Below are 16,486 nucleotides of genomic sequence, written 5' to 3'. Positions count from 1 at the left end.
AGTCGCATCAGGGAAGAAAAACTCCATTGATGGAAAGACCTGGTCATTCAGTATATTTAGGTAGTCAGCTGACCTCACTCTTTGGGAAAATAAAGTTGCTGAACCTATAGATCTGACCAACTGCAGCAACCCCAGATCATAACACTGCCCATAGGCTTGTACGGTAGGCACTAGGCATGATGGGTACATCACTTCATCCGCCTCTCTTCTTACCCTGATGCGCCCATAACTCTGGACCTAGGTACTTTACATCTTGATTCATTGATTTGGTTTTAATAATGCGTTGGCCAGTTCTTAACCCTCCTTAGTTGTTATCTCTACTTGATGCAGGCCAATAATTTGACCCTTCTGAAACTGATTGATGTCTTCAGACATGGCTGTTTAAGAAATGATAAGCTAGTCACCACATCAGCTGTAGGGTTTAATAACTTGTTGCCAGCTGAAACATATCAATCACTGCAGTAATTATCCAATGGAAGGCTCTAAAATATTTGCTTAGTTAAATCCAGTTGGTGACTTTTTATTTGGACGGGAAGTGTATGTACATTTTGAGTCCCTTTGAACTGCAGTGTTCTAAATGAACACCATGTTACTGCCCTCTACTGCCCACAGGCAAACATAACAATCACTGTGTAAGTACAGAAGGAACAGACAATGTCACTTTTGAGAAAAATGTATTGAAAGACTCAATTAACCGATACCACAATGTGTTAAATACATCATTTAGACAAAAAAAAGAATGAAAAACCATTGAGTGTTACTACAATTACCAATACATCTACATGGAATCCTTAATCATGTCGGGTACTTTATGCAAATATGACACAAATATGACATTTTCAGGCAGACATCATAAATATGGAATCGGTATTAATGGAAAGACCTGGTCATTCAGTATATTTAGGTAGTCAGCTGACCTCACTCTTTGGGAAAATAAAGTTGCTGAACCTATAGATCTGACCAACTGCAGCAACCCCAGATCATAACACTGCCCCCATAGGCTTGTGCGGTAGGCACTAGGCATGATGGGTACATCACTTCATCCGCCTCTCTTCTTACCCTGATGCGCCCATAACTCTGGAACTAGGTACTGTACATCTTGATTAATTGATTACCAATACATCTACATGGAATCCTTAATCATGTCGGGTACTTTATGCAAATATGACACAAATATGACATTTTCAGGCAGACATCATAAATATGGAATCGGTATTAATGGAAAGTCAGGTCTCAGAAATCACCAATAAGAAGAGGTGACATCCGAAAAATGTATCAAGCTTGTGTTTTTGGCTTCTATGGGAAGGGGTTGTCGGGGGTGTAGTTAAAACTGGCGTCCAAGAACATGGCCAAGGTGCCCAGCGTGGTGATGATGACAAACAGCCAGAAGAAGAGGCGGTCCGCCACGAGGGCGATGTACTGCCAGTCTCCTGTTATCTGCAGGGAACACAGACTTACTGTAAGCAGTGACTCAGCAAATACTGTGTGTATGCAATGACACAGGAACATCAGAGTGTGTGGGACGCTGTGTGACCTGGAGCTGCAGACAGACTGAATAACAAGCTGCCTGACAGAGAGTGTGTTGCTCTCACCGTGTCCTCCGTGTCCTGCTTCTTTAGCTGCTCGGCCATGTATGTCACCGCAGCGATGGCTGACTTCAGGTGGGGGGGGAGGATCAGACAAAAGCGGTCAGTGTTCGGGAGCCGCTGGAGCTGCACTGGGCTCTCAGACCTGAGAAACAAGCGGGGAAAGTAGGGAAAGAATATGCATTGATATTAAGACATTTCTGCAACAACACATTTAGTCTTGGTCAAACTCTTTTCAAATCTAGCTAAGATTCCAAGATGGTTTCCACACTTGTGTTTCCTGTTATTTTTACATACACTGTTAAAAGCATTTTCTCTCTTTACAATACTTCTAATAATGGTTTTTTATTGTTTTACAATGGTTTCTATGCACTGATTTAGATTTTCACTTTTGCCACAAGCCATAGCCACTGACCAAAAGTTGATACTTATTTTTTTTTTTTATGCTTTTAATTTGTAGTTTTTAACAGTACAATTAAGATTAATATATTAGATAATTTTATATTTGAGCTTTTATGATCATTATATACAAACTTTTATATACAAATGAAAAATAGTAGAAATAGTGATTATTTCTCTGCCAGTGGATGCAAGAATCCGCTTCAAGACACTGGTGCTGGCCTACCGAGCTGTGAGGGGATCAGCCCCTTCCTTCATCCAGGCCTTGGTTAAACCATGATATACTCCATCACATGCACTACGTTTGGCGTCTGCCAATCGGCTTGCTACTCCATCACTGCGATTGGGACCCAGGTACCCCTCAAAAACATGCCTGTTTGCTATCCTGGCTCCTAAATGGTGACGTGAGCTCCCCATTGACATCAGGACAGCAGAAACTCTGCATATCTTCCAAAACAAACTGAAAATGCATCTATTTCGATTGTACCATGGCAATTAAGCTATTGGTGAGAAGAAGAAATAATCAAAGGTTGATTTAGGCCTTGGAACTTATTCACCAGGGTTGTCGAATAATAAAAAAATCAGCTCCTAACGTCTATCCCTATCGTCTATTCCTTGACCTCTGAGTGAAACGTCACGGGGTTAAGGGATAGTGGATAGGAGAATTCAAAAGGACTTCGGAGAAGAGACTGCGGTACTTTAGAGAATCCGACTGCACTTTTACTATCCAACGTGTTTATGATGCGCCAGCAGAGGTCATAAATGTGCGTCTGCTGCTGTGGGGAAACTATGGAAACTACAGTTTTCTATACAGCGGACTACAACATGGATGTTTAATAAGAACGAGGGACTACTGTAAACTCATCTAGAGACTCTGCACCGTGCTCTGATGCTGTTGTTTTATGCTTTATGAACGGGGACAACAGAGAAACATATTCTTCATGACCAAAGTTGGAATTGAAATAAAAAAGGAAAGTGAAACTTATGCTCGTCACCCTCTCCCTCCGGTCCACATTAATACAAATGATCCCAATACGTATGATTGTATGAACTGTGAAAAGATCTTCAAATCAATACAAATGTATTTATTATAAACGTTAGTCCTTAACATCTATCACTGTGTATATCACCATTCAAACATATTTTAAAAGTTGAACAAACCCCACACAGCTCAGTAAAGACTGTATGTTGACTTTATTTGATAATTTCAGTAAAAACTAACGTTCATATTTCTCTTTTTGATTATAATACTGATGAACGTTCAAAACAAAGCACTTTGGCAACTTACCACATACGTTTTAAAAAGCTTAATAAGCACCGTAACTTTCATGATATCATTTCTCTGTCATAATCGGTTGTTTCCGTGAACGGCCGACTGTTGTGTGACGGCAAATGCTGCGGCCGCAAGGCATTGTGGGGCAGCATTTTCTCCTCTCCTTTCGTAAAGGAAGGTCCAGTGCTTCCTAAGCTAAAGGAGGTTATAAAGGAAGTTTGAAACCTCCTTTCCTTTCATCTAGAGAATTAGAACGGCACTTATCATGGCTGCCACTGAGGGACTTCCGGGTCATTTCACTCCGTTAGGAAGGTTCCTAAGCTAAATGGACTATTCGACCGCAACCCAGCACTTAATATGGTATTGCTTGCTTGAAGTGAATATCCCTGCACTTTCCTTGTTGTTCGGAGTTTGAATCTCTATTGTTTTTGCACTGATTGTAAGTCGCTTTGGATAAAAGCATCGGCTAAATGATATGTAATGTAATGTCTTGTGAGTAGTGCCATGCTAATATTCCGATGCATGTCCTCTGGTGGATTTTAACAAATGCAGCTTCCCCCTTCACAAACGCTCAATAAGCTCAGATGTATGTGTGAGTGTCACCAGCACAGCATGGTTCTGCTAAAACAACCCATGGGTGACATTATCTGTCAGGTGAAGGACGGGCAGAGATACGTAGATGTCCGTGTTGTCGCTTCGTAGCGTACACTATGTGCCCTTGTGTGCCCTCTGGCTCCTGACAAATCAACCGCTGCGGCCCTTCATGTGGCTCCTCCAACGGTGAGTGACAGCAGCAGCACACTGACACAACGCTGGGTCAACATTCATGTGATACCATGACCTTTGACCTCCTTCATTCTTCCCTTCAAACAGCTGTTCCATAAACCAAAACATATGAGCTGTGAGGGAGTCCTATTGACAGCGTTCCTGTAGTGCCGTCATGCCTAGAAATTCATCTCTGAATTCACTTGAAATGATGTAGAAGGTATAAAAAACTAAAATCAAATACATATGAAATTAGGGTTAGGGCTAGGTATTATTATATAAAATCAAATATTTAATATAATAATCAAATAGTTTATATAATTATAAAATGCTTATATTTTTAATTAATAAATTATAAAATACTTTGATAATAATAATCAAACATTTACATTATTGAAATAAACAATAACTAAAGGAATAACTTATGTTCATTTAATAAGTCATTAATTTTATTTTTGTTTCAATAATTGATTGTACAATTATAAATATTACGTTTTACATTTTTTAAATATATTGTTTTTGAATTAATTAATTTATTTTTCTTTACTTATTACTGTTATTTTTTTTTTCTTTCCCGTGTTTTTTGAGATTTGTTATTGTTTATATGGAAAAAAGCAATGCATGATGGTTTTACAATGAAAACATTTGAAACTCCAAGAATATATGTGTAGCCTTTAAGTAGATTCACACCCTCATTATTCACCCTCACTCTTCATCCATTTATTTATGCATACTTGACCCAACACGTATACTTTTTTAACACAGCAGGTGAGGTCACGGAGACGCGTGTCCGACCACACTCGAAGAAGGCGCTAACTGTTTGTTACAGATTTAACTTCCTCCTGCTTCCATCACCCCCCATCACCCCCCATCACCCCGTTCACCCTTCACCTCTTGTAAGACTTGGGTGTGTTTTGAAAACCCTTATTGTCAGCTGAAAACTGTAACTCAACATCCTATTTTATTTATTTTAGTCATGTTCATTTATTTCTTAAGTTTGTGTATTTTAAAATGGGTAACAGCCATTTCATTAAAGATCCTGATCACAATGAAACTATTTGATAATTTTTTTTGCAAGAAATCACATTGCTTCATCACTTCAGGTTAGATCAAGCCTATGTAAAAAATCAAAGTGTATACTCTGAAATAAGCCAATAAATATAAAGTATTAAAAAAAAAAAAAACCTTATCACCCCACATATTTACCACTCAAATGTTACGGAATATCCAAGTTTTATTCTTGAAATCTACAACAATCTCAATCTCTAAAATCCCCTCACTGTGTTTCAGGTCTGCCACGCCCCTCTCTGTGTGCCTAATTACCAACAGCTGAAAATAATTGAAGTCTCCCAGAACCAGTGATCGGGCTGGTTCTACTTTTGTTGAGTTTAAATCCAATAAAACCCTTATTGGGGTTTTTTGATACCACCTTGAAACAGCACCGTTAACTCATCCTTTGACTTATGATACGTTTAAGGACTCCTTGTATTGGTTCATCTTCTTTGTGTCCTGTTTTGTGTTTGCTGAGGGAGCTGGGTGTTATCTTTTGGTTTGATTCTGCAGACTAATCAAATACATTTTCGTTGTGTTCATTTTTTTTAAGAGACCATATTTTCGCTGCAACCAGCAGCTTAACGTTGGTTGGTCGGTCCGTTGGTACACAGACATATCCCAACCCTATGCAGCCACAGCTTTTTGGAAGTTAAAACGTTGTCATCAAATAATAAATGCCATGCAGGTGGGTATCTTATTTTCTGGGTACTAAAAATTGAATTTCCAGTTGCATGTTTGTGATCTTTGAATATCAGTCCTGCCAAAGTCTTTTTTACTTTGCATCAAAAGGCATGCATACATTAGTCGATGACTACCATTTTTCATCTACCTTCCTAAACAAATGTATGTATGTATTATTGTTTCAAATACAGTATATTTTTTATGTATGTACATTTTCTTTCTTGACTTTTACCTTATGTTGTGTTGGTGAGGAAGGAAAATGTTGTGTCATGTTTAACTGTGAATGTAGTGTGTGTATTCAAGACCCCACTCACTTGGTAAAATACAATTATACAGAAAACGAAGCTAAAACCTTTGTTGAAAGTCACGTGTTTGTGAGGTCGTGTTTGTGTAAATGCATAAACGCATAAATGCATGGATAAATGTGAATGTGGACATACTGTAGCTATTGCAAAATGATATGCTTCCATTCCATCTCTGTTAAAGATAATCTATTGGTCCGATTTTTTGCAAAGGTTATTTAAACTTCCTGTGCTACCTGTCCCCTAGACATTGAGTTAAGGTCGTCACGATCGTGCTGCCCCTCCGGCACCAGAGAGGGGAAGGCGTCAGTGAGGGAGCGGGACAACTTATCAGGGTCCCAGAGAGACAGCGTGACAACAGATGGACTGCGGGACAATAAAAACGAGGGACCAAGAGCTCCTGCAGGAATGGTGTTGTGTAAGTGTGTGTGTGTGTGTCTCTGTGTGTGTGTGTGGCCACAGCTCAGGGCTGAGCGGCGCTGAGCGCGCTGCTCCACACGCTGCGTGCCAATCACATTCCACAGCTTTACACTGCTGATGCATGGAGCCTCTCTCACCATGACACACACAAACACACCCTCACACAAGCACATGTACAGTGTTGGTTTCAGAGGTGGAAGAATTACTCAGATCTTGTACTTAAGTAAAAGTAGAAAGTGTAGGACTACTCTACAAGTAAAAGTCCAGTAATCAAAATGATACTCAAGTAAAAGTAGAAAAGTATTGGCATCTAAATATACCTAAAGTATCAAAAGTAAAAGTTCTCCATATGCAGATTGGCAGATCACATCATATATGTTTTGATTATAAGTATTGATGTTTTGATGTGTTTATCACGCTGGTAAAGGTGAAACTAACTTTAATTAATAAATGTACTGTTGGGTTGCATGTGAATTTAATCCAGGTATAACTAAAGGCTTATTTAAGTGTTGATCATATTGTTTATCATTAATCTATATCTGCAAAGTAACTTAAGTTACTACTCTATATTTAACTCTGAATTGTAGTGGAGTAGAAATACAAAGTTACAGTACATAAAATGGAAATACTCAAGTTAAGTACAAGTATCTCAAAAGTGTACTTAAGTAGAGTACTTGAGTGCATGTACTTAGTAACTTCACAGCACTTACAGTGTTTTAAAATGGAGTTAAGCGTCCTCAAACATGCAGATTATTCTCATAAATGTGTTTTTAAAGGACACCAACTGGCTTTAACCAGCCCTCTGACAGAATAAAAGCTAAACCAGCCGACACAGACGGGATGATGGGGTCTGACCACCGTCTCCGCCACATCAAAAACGCCAAATTCCCCCCCCTGCCCCTATCACTCAACACCGGTTTTCCCTTCCACTCATCTATCCCTATCTGCTCCTCGCAATCTCTCCACCTCCTTTCTGGGGGATTAACCCCTAATGTCCAACCTAAACAGAGGCTTAGAGGCTGGCGACTGTGGGCCGCGGGTGTGGGGCTTAGACGGGAATGAATATGATGCCTTTGGAACGGGATGAGAGATGCCCAGCAAAAAGGGTCTGGTTCAGAGGGCTGGAGCTGTTTATAAGGCCAATGTTGGCAAGGCTGAGGCCTACTGGTACAGATGGTGTAGATTAGCCAGAGTGAAGACATTGGTATACCCTGCATATACAGAATACACTGAAAAAACTGAGACGTTGACTTTAATTAAATGTATTATGTCAACAAATTACACATATTAGTATTAGTTGATAGCAATAATATTACACTCAACTAACCTAATACAATTATGTGTAATTTGTTGACATAATACATTTAATTAAAATCAACGTCTCAGTTTTTTCAGTGTAGGGACTCATCCTATGCTCAGATCATGTCAGCTCGTTGATCAAATGTCCAATGTTGTGACCATCCAATGAACTGTGGAGGTATTTCGCACCCAGTAACAAATGTCCTAAGTTACAATCAAAGTCAAAAGTTACAATCGTTGTTCATGGGAATCCGTCTAAAAGTTTAGATAATTCAGTCCGGTACCAAGCTACGGAGTGATGTTGTTTTCACGTTTTTAGCATGGAAAAAAAGGTATGTGCATGCTGTTGTGTTTTAAAACAACGCTTTAGCATCTTAACATTTACAACATGAACCTCGTAATGTCGATATGCTGATTTAGCCGGTTTTCAAAATGTCTCGAGGTAATAAATCCAGTGAGAAATCGGGTAATTTTCTCATAGAATTCTAAACAATTGGCCTTTATTTAAAACAGAGGAGTCCCCCCTTGATATTAAAAAATGCAAGTTTAAGGCACTTAAACCTGGATGTTGCCGCTTGCATGATTCAAGATATCCTAATGCACATACACACGACATACTCATTAATCTTTCCAATTGATCCTTCAGGCTACCTTTCATATAGCTGTATTAAACAGGGTTGAATAAAGGGCACACACGGTTACAGATTCTCTGAGCTGCTGTGGAGATGGCTGTAATCCTGCCAAGTCTAGCACGCTGTGTACTCTACTGTAATAGCTAGCCTGGCATCAAATCCAACTTTCACACTTTGGCACTTCCTTAAAAAGAAGATTCATGGCTGCACTTGGTTTTATTAACGTTAATAGAAATGGCTCTCTGCTGTATTGTCAGGATCAGCGTATCACAGCCTGGAAAGAAGATGAATTACACTGATAGGGATTACTTCAAGTCTTTGGTGTTTAACAGTCTTGACAGGTATTAGTTTTTTGGCACTTTATCTCTCAAAAACTCAACCACAGAAAGACCTTGGTTCCTCTTAGGAGTCACAGCATTTGCACACAAGTAAGGGCACATTTATTACAGTTCAGAATTTGTTTTATTTTTTGCGGCCCAATTAATTTTGACTGCATGTCACAATTCCACTGAGTTGATTAGAGGGTAATTCAGATCACCTGTTGCACAGGGTGTGTGGACTGGCTCCTAATTAGGAATTGAGAGCAGCTTGGTGCATTTCCATCTCAGCCAATCAGAGAGTGAGGATGCCTTTTGTTTAGGGCTTAAGAGAGGAAGAGAAACCAACATGCTGATCCTTCCGCCACTTAATGCAAGCATCATCTGAGCAGATATTGCCAGCTGGTTTTTATGCCCTTTAGAAATGTTGTTTTAACTAGGGTGACTTTGATCATTCTGAAAACCTAACTGGAGAGAATATTTATACAAAACTTTCCACTAGGTAACCCTGTATCAGGGCCGTCTTAGAACTATTTCATACCCTATTATTTTATTGAAACCCCCTTCATTCTAAAGTCCTTTTAAAAAAATATATATTTTAGTTCGGCAGTCTTATGATTCCCTGGCTGCAAGACAGACCTGAGAAAAAGACACCGTCACAAGAAAACAAAGCTGGAAAACCTCAAATCCACACTGAATCAATGCAAACATATTGAAATAATATCCCTCATTATTTGATAATCGTCATTTCCTTTTCCCCATATATTTGAGCTGAATGTCACAGTTCCCCTGAGTTGACTGCAGGTTAATTGAGATCTCCTGTCGAGCAGGGTGTAGGGACTGACTCCTAATTAGGAATTGGAAGCAGCTTGGCTTCATTGACTTAATGCAGACCATCTTTTTCTCATGGTTCTTTCCAATTAGATGAAATGTGTGGAATTGCCATACTTCAGATGTAAAGGTCCCCATGAGGGATCCTTAGGAGATCTGCATCAGATTGTAGTTCCGTCAGTCCTAATGCAGTATAACACATTATATTATGGACCTGTTGGTTAAAAAAACCTTGATTCCTTATATTTAAATGTATTGGTACAGTTATTACACTGTACATTGTCAAGAATAAGTTGTACTCTAAGGAGTTACCATACCACGGCTCCTAATACTAGGATGGGTTAAATGCAGAGGTCAACTTTCACTGTGTGTGCTGTGTGCATGATCATGTGTGACAATTAAAGAGGACATATTTGACATGTTCAATGTGTGCTAACAAACTTATTGTGGATACTTTCTTTGAATAACCAGATTAACTTTATTCCAGTTTGTGAGTTATTGGAAAACACCTTACCTACTAAACAAATTGCCAGTTCCAATATACTTTGTAATTTAGAGTAATTGGCATGATGTAAATGTATCCTTACCTTTCTCTCCACGGCAGGACGAGATCAGGGTTGATCTTGCGAAAGAAGTACTCTCCTCCAGGCTGCCTACCATTGAAGAATGGGTTGGGAGAGTCATCACTAGAATCTTCTTTCAACATAGGTTCTTCTGGTTTTGGCCTTGCCATGCCGATGTACTTAGGCAGGAAGTGAATGAATACCTGTCATAATATAAAGACATCTGTGAGACCAGGGTTTCTCGAAGGCATTACAAGAGCCTGGATGGTTGCTCATAGAATGTTTTTGCCTCACCGTTCGAACCCAGTTGGGCATAATGTGTGTACTGGGCGTTCGGTGGTGTAAATTGATGACAACAACACTTAGGATGACAGAGAAAGTAACCAGGATCATGGTGAACATGACGTAGTTGACAATTATTGGGATTCCAAGGGAAGTCTCAGGGACCCTGTCCGCCAATAAGAGCATGAAAACAGTCAGAGCGATGAGAACCGAAATGGAAAGAGTCATCTTCTCTCCTGCAGACAACAGGGAGATACATTTTAACAGCAAACCCCAACTGCATGGTTACATTACATTTTTGTTGCAATTAATGAATCAGCTTTATCTTTAAAGATGGTTGACAACTTCCCAATGTAACACTGTCACATATGACCTGAATCGAGTTTATGCTAAAACTTGTCATCAATCCTTTAGCTTCCTGGTAAATCCATATTTTTCGCTATGTCAGTAAAACATTGCTTTGCAATCAGGCTCTACAATGCCAAAGATTGACAAAGTGCATTCCTGTACAAGGTCACTTTCCTTCAATCTGTAATGTATCAATACATTCCTTCAAAGGTTTGTCTGCCTTCTGATGTAGTATGTATTGGACTCATGCTTCTTCTCATGACATAAGACAATGCATCAAGGCAGAGTCTCCTTTCCTACATCCTGTCTTAGTGATGTGTAGTCAGTGTCAAAACATGTCAGATGTACTGACCTGCTCCAGGAGGCAGGTAGAAGACAAATATAGCCAACACCATGGTGAGGATGCAGGGCATGATGATGTTGACGATGTAGAAAAGAGGCTTCCTCTCAATAATGAGGTAGAAAGTGATGTCCTCGTACAAGTCCTCCTTAATGTGCTTTCTGGAGGGTTTGTGACAGATTGCCCATTCTCCGTTTTCTGTAAAGAAAGAGACGTACAAGGTGGAATATGTGTTACTAAGAGTATATAGAGGCAATATTATAAGGTGCTAAAAAAACTGGGCTTTAGGTTCTGGATGAGGTCAATGTAGGCACCAACCAGTGAAAGCGTTCTCATCAATAACAATCTCCTGAATCTCTTTATTTTCCTCGTCCAGAAAGTACTGCAGTTCCACCTCAGAGGCGTCGTAGGTGTACGAGCGGAAAACCATGCTGCAATTCTGCCAGTCAAATGGAAAGTACGATACCTATGGGAGTGGATATAATGATATATTGTTGAGTAAAAACACATGGTATTGCTTTTTTAACAATAGCCTACCTCTATAGAGCAGGAGCTGCGGTAGATGGCTGGGGGAAGCCAGTTGACTGTCCCATCACTGTAAACCAAGACGTTGACGTACAGAGCCACGTCAAACTGGCCATCATTACTGTAGGGAGAAAATAAAAAAATGTGGTGCACATGTTAGCATACCATGATAATTGACAAGTCATTCTACAACCTGGACCCTGTAAATACAATTCCCTTCTGTATACTGTTGATACTGTACGGATGTACTGGGACATAAATGTATCTATCAACACACAAATCTGTTAACAACATTATTATCGTGTCAAAAGCAAATTGCAAATCAGTCAATATGGCTACATGACTCTTGCCTGTTACAGATGTATCATTATCTTGCCCCTCCTAATCTCTGTCATTTATAAGAGCACTATGCAAAGGTATTCCCTTCATTTTAAGCATTTTCTCCTTTATGCCAGCCAATTAAAAAAAATAAGGCTGATTTTAAAAAATAAGGTTAGCGGTGCTTTAAGCTAAATGCTAACGGCAGTATGCTAACACTCTGGAAATGACAACTTAAACATGCTGATGTTTAGCCGGTTTGTAACATGTTAGCTTATATCATGCTAACATTTGATACTTGGTTCGTAACAGGAAATGAGGTTGATGGGAATGTTATTGTGTGAATTTCGGCTCCACTGCAAGTTCACCAATTGTTATTTGATTCAAAACAACAAATGCAACGTCATGGTGGCGTTTGAAGAACATGGGAATCATGGACCATAAAGTGTCCCCAAACAATGAATATATTTGTCTTTTCCAAACAAGCAGTGGACCAAGGTAGACCAACATGGCCGTCTATAGAGCTACGTCGCTGTGTTTTTAATTGTTGGCAAAACCTCTGTTAGTTACTGTATGCTGGTTGATATGGACATTTGCCCGAAGATAAGACACTCACTTGTTAATGAGGTAGATGTCAGGCCGCCACACCTTGTTCGGAGGAATCCTCAAAACTGCAATGTCGTCATATTCCTCAGGTTTCCATGATAACCTGTAGTCTATCCATGCCTGGGAAGAAAGGAAGACCAAAAGGGAGCAAGTAGAAAGAGAGTTAATAACAGGGATAGTGGAGCAGACAGTAGATGTATCTGTCACACACTCTTGTGTCTTTTCGAGTCATTTCAATCCCACTGACCCAGACACACACTGTCACAAACACTCAAGCTGTTGGGAGTTTCAAATAGCGAGGGCGAGGGACAGAAATTAAAGAGCGAGTCAGAGAATAAGAGGGATAAAGCAAGAAATCATTTTTAGTTATAGTAAGTGACAAGTCCTTTAAGAAGCGGAGCAGTGGATAGGGAGAGAGAAGACGGCAGAGTATGGCTCAGTGATGAGGATGAATGTTTTCATACCATATTCATGAACACGTTGGTCGTCATTTCTTCGTTCTTCTCATTCTGTAGTGGGATAGAGAGCAAATGAAACACAAGGAGTTAACAAATAATCATAATAATTCATACCAATGTTTTTGCGTGGATGTGTGTTTGTATTTACCAAGCTGACAAGCTGAGAGAGCGTCATTCCCACTCGTACCATAACCTTATCCTCCCAGTTCCGAGCAGGCCTGACTTTCATGTTGTAGTTCTTGAAGAGCTTCTGATGGAGCAACTTTTCTATATCCGAGGCTCCTGGAGGAAAGGGTGGATGCAAAGAGACAGGAAGCATTAGGGGAAAGCCATACCTAATGAACCAAGAGCCAACACAACTTGGAAACAAGACACAACACTTGGTAAAAGTAAGAGAAGAAGGGAGTGATATTTTTCATCCAATTTAAATTGCTTTGACAAGAGGATTACTGGCTTGACAATCATTTCTGAATACCTTCCAATTGGCTTGCTATTGTTGTACAAAATAACATTTGATAAAGAATATACTTAATGCAAAAAGTAAAAAAATTAAAGCAGAAGCAGGGCCTGATCTCAAGTAGATCAGTGAGAAAGACCACAGCTGTTGGTATGACACAGGGTACAATACAACCAAAGCACATGACCCCCACCAAGACCACAGTGTGTTTGTTCTCTGTGGATCAGTGAGTCAGGGGTTAATTTCCCACTGGGATGACCCATGCTAAAAATATTGTATGCTCATGTATACTTACTATGGGTGGACTGTTTTCTGACTCATAGTGTAATAGTATTAATACGCACATTATTACTCTTTAATCTGGAAATATATGCGGAACAGAAATGATGAGAGTTCGATCTGTTTACCTTGCAGAGGAGTCTCGGGAACATGAATTGGGTTTTACTACCTTTATTGACTTTGAGGAAAGGTGTGACATTACATGATGTGTTTCAATAAAAAAAGATGATGGACTGACCTTCCTCCAAGATATGTAAGAAAACAATGTACTGAAAATACAGAGAAGGACAGAGAGGACATGCAAAAGACGCAGGTCAGGTGCGTATGGGTAGCAAAGGTGACTGAGCTAATGTAATTGATATGCAGCAGGGGGATGGGATCAAAGGGATGTCTTGGATACCAGTTCCATCAGGGCCAAAAATAGACTGATTAACAAACAATGATGTGTTAATATGATTCATTAAATGTTCCAGCGCAGGAACAGTCTTGTTTTTTTTTAGCCTTTTAATGAATATTTGACGAGACATAAGTTCTTCTTTCTACTGTGATTTACCCCTTTAAGGGTTGTTTCTCTCTCTGTATTGATGCTGTTGGCAGTTCTCTTTGGGGAATTCAAATCGCCATAGGTGTAAGAGGGGACAGGAACAATGTATTACAACCCCATCGGAGGTCTAAAAGCAGCTTTTTACTCTACTCCCATTGAGGGATCAGAAGGTCCCTTTAGCTGAGCTCTGATAAGAACTAGGCGTTGCAAATCGATTCTAATTATGATTTTATCCACAAAGAATAGAAGTGGTGGAATCAATACCAACTGAACTGACGGAGAGCAGTGAGATTTTGTTATCTTAATTGATGAAGTTAACCTGAGTAGAAAACTGCTTAACTTTTTAAGTGTTTCCTCACAAACAGAGATGGAAAGGTCTATCTTCTAGGCAGCCAAACAAGTAAAAAGGTAGGCCTGATGTGTTGGTGTGACATAGGAATGTGAAGACTGCACCACAGGACGCCAACAAGCACAGGGCATTTGTTTGTTTTCCCAAGCCTGATATTGGGTTAAAGGTCAGATTCTGTGAAACATTTTTGTTTTTCTTTCAACGTATCCCTATCTCTCCTTGTTACTGTACAGTTCACCATTAAAGGTCACCTATTATGCAGCATCCACTTTTTCATGTCTTTTATACATACATATGTGTCCCCTCTGTGTAAAGAGATTCTGAAAGTTTCAGGAACAAAGACCCCCTCTATTTGTATATAAAAACCTGTATGAAAATGAGCTGATGGGGGTTTATGGGATGCTACAATGCATGATCTGTTTGGTATTTCGAGCCAAACACTTCAGAGACATGTTTTGTATATAACTGAGGACTATAATATATTGATGAAAAAGAGTATAATAGGGGACCTTTAAACGTGACATTGGGTTTGCAATATTAGAGCCAACAAATGCTACACCTCTTTTGTACAACGAATTAGATTAAGGAACATACATTCAGTTTGATCAAATATAATGAAAACTAAACAATATCAGTTGATTTCAAACCGAGAAAGATAAGATAAGATAGATCTTTATTGATCCCCATAGGGAAATTCATGTGTAATAGCAGCACCAGAATAAGAGAGAAACACAGACAATAAACATGAGAATATACACAGGGATAAAAATAACAGAAAACAAAATTAAGGATAAACATTTACTGTAGTAACAGTGACTAGAAATGATATGAGTTCAATTCTGATCGGGTGAATGTTCATATATACAGATATGCCCAAACATTGCAACAAGCTCCGCATAAAATGTCCTTACCGGTAAAAGTGATGCAAAGGCAGCTGCATACGATGATCAATGCGTTCATCCTTGCATGAATGATCGTCCTCATCTTCATTGGTCCAATCATGACATCTTAAAATGTTTATATGCAATCAAAGGCCCCACTTTGTCCCAACTGCGCTTTCCTCTAGAACCCTCGATACAGCGTCCTGAAAAGAAACACCTTTCTGGCTCTTAGCTACATGCACACCTTCAGCTGGATTGCAGCTCGTTAGCACCTTCAGCAGCACACTCTGTCAGCTCTCTGTCTCCCTGCGTGTCTTTGTGGCCATGGGTGAAACCACGGCCTGATTGGGTGGGCACGCTGGGAGTGACAAGAGGGCGGAATGTGTTTGTACTGGGGCAGGCACCTGTTGGTGCTCGCCAATGTGTGGTTTTCACTGCTGTGAAGAGTAAGTGGAGGGGGTGGGATGGGGTAAAGGAATGGGTATGGGTTATGACAAAGGAGATATTTTAGGGGGGGGGGGGAGGACAATTGGTCATGGAGTTCATTGAATGTTGGACTTTCTCTTTGGATGAAGAATGATTGGTAGTGGTTCGGAGCTGAAGTTGTTTATAGGTGGCATCTCTTGATAATTTCCCTTTTATTGCCTTCATCATCCTTTAATTGAAGTCTCCCCTTCTCTCCTGTTCAATCTTAATCTCCTCTTCCTCCCTTCATCCCTTCACATATTAATTTCCACACACTCTTCATTGTGCTACATTGTTACTGGTCACAAAAGTGGAATCAAAGCTGTGCATTGTATCACAGGGTGGAATTGGTTCTCAAGAATTCTATAAGTTGTTATAAAATATATGTAAAAATGATGGGCTGTTGGTTTTTAAATCAATGTTAATCTTTGACCTATTGACTAAAATGTACACAATAAATGAAAGGCAACATTTTTCAAAAGTTAATTTTTCCAGCATCCTAACCCTAACCCT

The 16,486-nt window shown here is 39.6% G+C and overlaps 1 protein-coding gene across 1 annotated transcript; it reads right to left on the bottom strand.

Moving 5' to 3' along the window:
* Positions 1 to 1,296: 1,296 nt before the first annotated feature.
* chrnb1l (cholinergic receptor, nicotinic, beta 1 (muscle) like) lies at positions 1,297 to 15,629 on the bottom strand. The gene is made up of 11 exons (XM_034136401.1): positions 15,539 to 15,629; positions 13,147 to 13,280; positions 13,005 to 13,049; positions 12,551 to 12,660; positions 11,629 to 11,737; positions 11,410 to 11,557; positions 11,104 to 11,289; positions 10,416 to 10,639; positions 10,146 to 10,324; positions 1,593 to 1,731; positions 1,297 to 1,437 (listed from the first exon to the last, which is right to left on the bottom strand). The coding sequence occupies exons 1-11, from the start codon at positions 15,627 to 15,629 to the stop codon at positions 1,297 to 1,299; spliced, it is 1,506 nt and encodes a 501-aa protein (XP_033992292.1).
* Positions 15,630 to 16,486: the final 857 nt, after the last annotated feature.

This window comes from Trematomus bernacchii, unplaced genomic scaffold, assembly GCF_902827165.1.
Source record: "Trematomus bernacchii unplaced genomic scaffold, fTreBer1.1, whole genome shotgun sequence".
Lineage (NCBI taxonomy): Eukaryota > Metazoa > Chordata > Actinopteri > Perciformes > Nototheniidae > Trematomus > Trematomus bernacchii.
This window is presented reverse-complemented; position numbering and strand designations above follow the sequence as displayed.

What these genes read in the sequence shown, in the direction of transcription:
- chrnb1l (XM_034136401.1), bottom strand. Translation starts at nt 15,629, where the DNA reads ATGATTGGACCAATGAAGATGAGGACGATCATTCATGCAAGGATGAAC. An exon ending in TGATGAGAACGCTTTCACTG is followed by an intron (nt 11,290 to 11,409) that starts GTTGGTGCCTAC and finishes CTTTCTTTACAG; the next exon opens with AAAACGGAGAATGGGCAATC. An exon ending in AGCAGGACACGGAGGACACG is followed by an intron (nt 1,438 to 1,592) that starts GTGAGAGCAACA and finishes TGTTCCCTGCAG; the next exon opens with ATAACAGGAGACTGGCAGTA.